Source organism: Apium graveolens, chromosome 4 (genome assembly GCF_009905375.1).
Source record: "Apium graveolens cultivar Ventura chromosome 4, ASM990537v1, whole genome shotgun sequence".
Classification (NCBI taxonomy): domain Eukaryota; kingdom Viridiplantae; phylum Streptophyta; class Magnoliopsida; order Apiales; family Apiaceae; genus Apium; species Apium graveolens.
In genome coordinates, this window is record NC_133650.1 from 274,779,238 (window position 1) to 274,785,855 (window position 6,618).

At 48.4% G+C, this 6,618-nt stretch overlaps 2 protein-coding genes across 2 annotated transcripts; both read left to right on the forward strand.

Moving 5' to 3' along the window:
• Window positions 1-878: 878 nt before the first annotated feature.
• Window positions 879-2,666, forward strand: LOC141719659 (uncharacterized). The gene is made up of 3 exons (XM_074522039.1): window positions 879-1,149; window positions 1,474-2,240; window positions 2,379-2,666. Exons 1-3 carry the CDS (start codon window positions 879-881, stop codon window positions 2,664-2,666), a joined length of 1,326 nt encoding a protein of 441 aa, XP_074378140.1.
• Window positions 2,667-4,472: 1,806 nt separating this feature from the next.
• Window positions 4,473-6,174, forward strand: LOC141719660 (uncharacterized). Its single transcript, XM_074522040.1, has 4 exons — window positions 4,473-4,611; window positions 4,685-5,124; window positions 5,362-5,560; window positions 5,771-6,174. Exons 1-4 carry the CDS (start codon window positions 4,473-4,475, stop codon window positions 6,172-6,174), a joined length of 1,182 nt encoding a protein of 393 aa, XP_074378141.1.
• Window positions 6,175-6,618: the final 444 nt, after the last annotated feature.

The following is a 6,618-nucleotide window of genomic DNA, read 5'->3' on the forward strand; positions in this document are numbered from 1 at the left end:
GAAATATTGATTTCTCAATTTTATAAAATCCTAAAAATAATTATTGTAATTATAAAATCATAAAAACAATTTTAGAAACATTCCCCATATTTATGCTTATAAATTTGCACTAAATCCACTTTTAAAAGTGAAAACAATTCAATACGATCCCAAAATTAATCGTGCGGACAACCCGATACACTATAAATCACATATTGATAATAATCAAACAACACATAGTGGTCAAAACCAGCACACATATTTTATTTATTTAATAATTTCCATAATTGCACAATTAAATAATTCAAAAAGATTACACGAGTCGTTATAATGATGAGCGGGGCAGCCAGATCTCTACGAGATCGGGGCAGAAGCTAGCTTCATCTGAGGCAAGGTCGACTAGCGTGCTAGACCGAGTGGGTAAAAAACTAAGCGAGCATGACCTCAGGCTCAAATTGGAGAATTGTAAGAAGGAGAAAGAAGAGAAAGAGCCCGTGGATCTGAGAGGCTCGAAAAGAGAACGGGCAGCGACCCCTCCGGAAAAACGTCAACACACCTCGCCCAGGAGGGAGGAGCGACGTAGACGCAGAGACAATCGTGAAGAGGAGTCACAAGCGCGAGCCGGAGGAGGGGGACGCCGCGAACGACCTCAGGGCTCACACCATTCGAGTAACGCGGGTGGTGATAGAGAAAGAGAAGTTGTTAGAGTAAGGGACCTAAGAAGGATCTTAGATGAGATGGAGCGAGAGAAGAGAGGGCCCCCTGCCTCGGCTGCCCCCTCTCCGTTTACGGTTGCTATCTGATCATCCCCCCTACCTCGGGTGTTTAGGCATAACCCCGACCTTCTATTCAACGGTGAAGCCGACCCGGTGGAGTACCTTATACAATTTAACACTGAGATGGAAGTCTATCAAGTGCCGGAGATGACCCACTGCAGACTCTTCGCGGCATCACTCAGAGGTAGTGCCCAACAATGGTTCTCCAAGTTGGGACCGGCTAGCATAAGAATGTGGAGGCAATTGGAGGACTTGTTCGTCAGACAATTTCAGTCCACCCTCCACTATTCGCCTCCTGTGGCCACGTTAGCCAACATCAAGCAAAGGGAGGGGGATCCCCTGGCAGAATACTTTTGTCGGTTCAACGCCGAGGTCCCCAAGGTGAGAGGAGCCAGTAAGGAGACCATCAAAAATTTCTTGATAGCAGGGTTGAAAGAAGGATCGAAATTTTGGAAGAGCCTCCAAGCGAGTAAGCCGAGAACCTTGGCCGAGTTCTATGAGCAAGCTGAACCCTTCAAGAGGGTAGAGAAATCGATGAAAGAGCTGAAAATCAGCGAGAGCTATCGAGACAAGAGGGACCGATCCTCAAGCCCTGACGAGAGGAGGAAGACATATCGGCGCAGTTCGAGCCCAAAAAAGTCTGCCCAGGGCAAAGAGACCGCGAAAGATTCTGGAAGGCCTTATACAAGGAAATGACAGACACACACCCCTCTGGTAGCCTCTATCGACCACATATATGCTATATATGCTGGGAAAGGGGTATTCAAGAAGGAAACCTCTCTCACAGACTACAATAAAAGAGACACTTCAAAGTATTATGCATACCATGAGGCCACCGGACACGATACAGCTGATTGTAGACAACTAAAGGATGAGATCGAGACTTTGATTAGACAAGGGAAGCTTACGGAGTGGGTTGTCAAGGAGGTTCGAAAGCACATGACTGATTATCATACCGTCCCTCCTCCACCTCCAGAAGACAAAGAAAGGGTCCCTCGGGCTGGTAGCATTCATATTATTCTAAGCGGGTCTCATATTGGTGGAGACAGCCGGAAGGTAATGGACAGATATGCCCGGGAAGCAAAGGACAAGCCCCTCACCAACGTCAACCATCTAAGCCAAAGGCCCCCAGAGCTCTTTGAGAGGGAGGCCGATGATATCGTATTTAAGGAGAACGATGCAAAATGGGTGCATTACCCTCATACCGATGCCCTAGTCATAAAAATGAAGATTGGGACGGTGAATGTTCACCGAGCAATGGTGGACACCGGGAGCTCGGCTGATGTTCTGACTTATGATGCCTACAAAAAACTGGGATTGTTGGATAGAGAATTAACCTCGACAGGTGGGCACCTGTACGGGTTCACGGGAAACTCGATCAGAGTGAAAGGGACAATTCGGCTCCCGGTGACCATAGGAGAAGAGCCTCATGTGGCCACCCAGATCGCTATGTTTATAATTGTAGACCAGCCTTGTGCCTACAATGTTATAGTGGGCAGACCCCTTATGAGGGCGATGAGGATGATGACCTCGATCCATCATATGACGATAAAATTCCCAACCCCCACGGGGGTAGGCATCTTGAAGAGCTGTCAATACGAATCAAGGGTCTGCTACAACTAGGCACTCAAGTCGGCCGAGTCAAGAAATGCCTCAAGGGAGATAGCTGAAGTAGGTGAGTGCGACGTCCCTATGGAAGAGGCAGAGGGCAGGAAAAGAATACGTTCCGAGGGCCACGAGACTTGTAATTTGATTTCAATTGAGGAGTTGCCCGAGAACTACTTTGAGCACATGGGAATTCAGGTGGAACCACGCCCAAAGGCCTTGCTAATGGAAGCCTCTCAGCCCATCATGTTGATACAAGAGGGGATTGTGGAGAAAGCAAGTGATGAAGAAGAGAGCCCGGAATAAATCGCTGTAAGACATAGGAGAGGGAAGTGGGCACACGAAGAAACAACAATCACTATGGACCTGCCCAACGGAATCACTCGCACTGTAACTGCAATCTCTGAACGCTTGATAAATCCGGCCCGAGCTCACTAGCCCGAGCTCAAGGATACGGAAGGTTTGACAATCACGGAAATGGGAAAATCTAGCGAGGCTCGAGAAGATTTAGACCCGAGAATGCCCCCAATGGTCGAGAGGGCTGGGGCCGCAGAGGACACAATCCCGATCTTGGTAGACCCAAATGATCCCTCCAAGGTACTCAGAATAGGCTCTAACCTAAGTCCTGATTTGAGAGAGGATCTAGCTCGCTTCCTAAGGGAGAATTTGGATGTCTTTGCATGGTCACACTCTGATATGATAGGGATTGACCCAAATGTCATGTGCCACCGGCTCAACTTGGACCCGAAAAAGAAGGGGGTTAGGCAGAAGAGACGGCCGATTAGTGGAGAGAGGGCAGAGGCCCTCAGAGAAGAAGTGGATAGATTAATGGAGGCAGGACTTGTGAGAGAAGCCTTCTACCCCATGTGGCTGGCCAACCCCGTGCTTGTCAAGAAGCCCAATGGCAAGTGGAGGACATGTGTAGACTTCACCGACCTAAACAAAGCTTGCCCGAAGGACAGCTTTCCTCTACCCCGAATTGACCAGCTGGTTGATTCCACGGCTGGGCACGCATTGCTTAGAGTTATGGATGCTTATTCGGGATATAACCAAATCCCCATGTATGGGCCAAATCAGGAGCACACCTTCTTTATTACTGATCGGGGCCTTTACTGTTACATCGGGATGCCCTTCGGGCTCCTTAATGTGGGGGCAACCTATCAGAGGCTGGTGAATAAGATGTTCAAACATCAGTTGGGGAAGACTATGGAGGCCTATGTAGATGACATGCTAGTGAAGTCGAAAGAAGGGAGGGATCATGTCCGCCACCTGGCAAAAATGTTCTAGATCCTAAGGGAGTACAGAATGAAGCTCAACCCCCAGAAATGTGTGTTTGGGGTCGAATCGGGGAAGTTTTTGGGATTTATTGTCAACCATAGAGGCATTGAGGCCAACCCATCCAAGATACAAGCCCTACTCGAGATGAGATCCCCTCGACGGGTGAAGGATGTTCAAAGCTTAACGGGACGAGTGGCTGCCTTGAACCGCTTCGTCTCAAAATCCTCCGATAAATGCCAAGAGTTCTTCAAAGCAATTAAAGGAGCGGGGATAAATTTTAAGTGGACCGAAAAATGTGAGGAGGCCTTTCAAAACATAAAGAAGCATCTCAGCAGCCCTCCAATGTTGTCCAACCCAAAGGTAGGAGAAACTTTGATCCTATACTTGGCTGTCTCCGACCTTGCAATAAGTGCGGTATTAGTCCGAGAGGAGGATGGTGTCCAGCTCCCGGTATATTATGTGAGTAAAAGGCTAGCCGATGCCGAGACTCGATACACAAGCCTCGAAAAGCTAGCATATGCTCTGATCCCGGCCTCCCGAAAACTCAGGCCCTATTTTCAGGCATACAAGATAGAAGTGCGAACCTCCTACCCCCTCAGACAAGTGATGCATAAACCAGAGTCTTCTGGTCGAATGTTGAAGTGGACGGTTGAGCTCGGCCAATTTGAGGTGGATTATAAGCCAAGGACTGCGATGAAATGCCAAGCCCTGGCCGATTTTGTGCTAGAATTTCCTCCACATCAAGAAGTAGAGCCAGGAGCCCATGTTGTTATACCTAGCACATAAGAAGTTGGGCTGGAGAGCCAAAATAGTGCCCCATGGTGGAGCCTATTTATGGATGGAGCCTCTAACGGTGATGGAGCAGGAGCTGGAATTGAGCTAATCAGCCCAGAGGCACACAAGATCAGACGTGCGACCCATCTGGCCTTTCATGCAACCAATAATGATGCTGAGTATGAGGCCCTGATCAACGGTCTCAAGCTAGCTTTGGAAATGAAGGTGGAAATTTGAATGTGTTTAGTGACTCCATGATTGTGGTCTATCAGATAAACGGGGGTATCAAGCTAAGGGGTCGAGAACAGAGCTTTACCTGAAGTGCGCACAGAGGATAATCGCGAGGTTCAGCGAGGTGAGGCTAAAACTAATCCCGCGTGGGCAGAATGAAGGTGCGGACGAGCTAGCTAAGCTCGGCTCACACCGCGAGACCACTTTGCTAGGAACCGTTCCCCTTGATGTACAGAGACAACCTAGTGTGCCCGAGCACGAGGTGGGCAGCCTCAGTAATGAGCTCGGCCCCACGTGGATGACACCTATTCTAGCATACATAAAAGAAGGTTCACTTTCGGATGAAAAGAATGAGACAAGGAGGATAAAATACAAAGCAGCCCGCTATGTGATATACGACGGGATTCTATACAGAAGAGGGTTTAGTGTGCCTCTCCTCAAATGCATAGATGGAGATGAATGCAACTACATCCTAAGGGAAGTACACGAGGGCATTTGTGGCAATCACTCGGGGGGTAGCTCTCTAGCTCAGAAAATCCTCCGTCAAGGCTACTACTGGCCAACGCTAAAAAAAGATGCCTTTGAATTCTCCCGAGCTTGTGATAAGTGTCAGCGATATGCCAATTATTACAACAGCCCCGTGGCCTCTCTCACATCCCTCATGAGCCCCTGGCCCTTCTCCATGTGGGGAATTGATCTGATTGGGGAACTCCCGAAGGCCAGGGGAGGTGTCAAGTATGCGGTGGTTGCGGTAGACTACTTCACTAAGTGGGCAGAGGCCGAGCCCCTAGCCACCGTCACGGCAAAAAAACTCAGGGAGTTTGTACACAGGGCTATTGTGTGTCGTTATGGCATCCCTTACAAGATGATATCTGACAATGGGAAACAATTTGATAGCAAGGAAATGCGAGAGTTTTGTGAGCAGCTGTGGATTCAAAAGAGCTTTAGCGTAATCTGCCACCCCCAGAGTAACGGGCAGACGGAGGCTGTTAATAAAATCATTAAGCATACCTTGAAGGCAAAGCTTGAAGAGAAGAAAGGAGCATGGCCAGTGGAGCTCGCCCAGGTCCTGTGGTCTTACAACACTACACCCTGAACCACAACTGGAGACACCCTTTTCTCTCTAGTGTATGAGTGCGAAGCTATGGTGCCAGTTGAAGTGGGAGCAGGATCTTTTCGAAGGGACAACTATGACTCGGAGGCAAATGAGGTCAATCATTGGCTCTATTTGGACATGATCGAAGAAACTCGAGAAGATGCTCAGATCAGGGTAGCAACTTATCAGCAGAGGACAGCTAGGCACTATAACAGTAAGGTTAAAGCCCGAACTTTCAAGGTGGGAGATTTGGTTCTACGCCGGGTCATGCCAAATACCAAGGTGGTGACTCACGGAGTCTTTGGAGCGAATTGGGAAGGCCCTTACAAGATAAAGTTAGTGCTCTGGGAGGGAACCTACCACCTCAATGATATGCAGGATAAACTGATCCCGAGAGCCTGGAACGCGGAACACCTCCGCAAATATTATCAGTAATATTATTCTTTTCAGACTTAGTATTATCTTACAATACTCCTAAGTCTCGGGGGGTAGTGCCATATAGGTGCCTCCCTGAGACCACAAGCATGTACTCCTTTCAGTTCCCATTATCTATGAATAAAACGATTGATTTCTATTTTGTGCACTTGACATTTTAACTTTTGTTAAATACCCAGCAGGGGAGCCCATCCTTGGGAACCCATGCGAGGAAAGAACGGTTGTTTTATTAGCATGTTAAAATCACAAATCAGGCCGGGCCCCGGCCCGCTTGACAACAGATATGGAAGACAAGCTGGGCCACGACCCGCTTAGAAAGATATGAGCACAAAGCAAATAAAAGATGAAGCTTAAAAGAGGGGTGGGCTCCCAAAATGTGACCCAGGAGGCCCAGCCCTCCACCAAACATGGTCAGGGTCGCATCATGCGAGCCCATACGATAAC

Excerpts from the sequence above, each read along its gene's own strand:
- LOC141719659 (XM_074522039.1), top strand. The coding sequence starts at position 879 with ATGGAAGTCTATCAAGTGCCGGAGATGACCCACTGCAGACTCTTCGCG. Across the intron at positions 1,150-1,473 it reads CCCCAAGGTGAGAGGAGCCA|CCTCTATCGACCACATATAT; the intron begins GTAAGGAGACCA and ends CCCCTCTGGTAG. Across the intron at positions 2,241-2,378 it reads ACCAGCCTTGTGCCTACAAT|GCACTCAAGTCGGCCGAGTC; the intron begins GTTATAGTGGGC and ends TGCTACAACTAG.
- LOC141719660 (XM_074522040.1), top strand. The coding sequence starts at position 4,473 with ATGGATGGAGCCTCTAACGGTGATGGAGCAGGAGCTGGAATTGAGCTA. Across the intron at positions 4,612-4,684 it reads GTATGAGGCCCTGATCAACG|ATAAACGGGGGTATCAAGCT; the intron begins GTCTCAAGCTAG and ends GTGGTCTATCAG. Across the intron at positions 5,561-5,770 it reads CAAGGAAATGCGAGAGTTTT|TGTATGAGTGCGAAGCTATG; the intron begins GTGAGCAGCTGT and ends TTTTCTCTCTAG.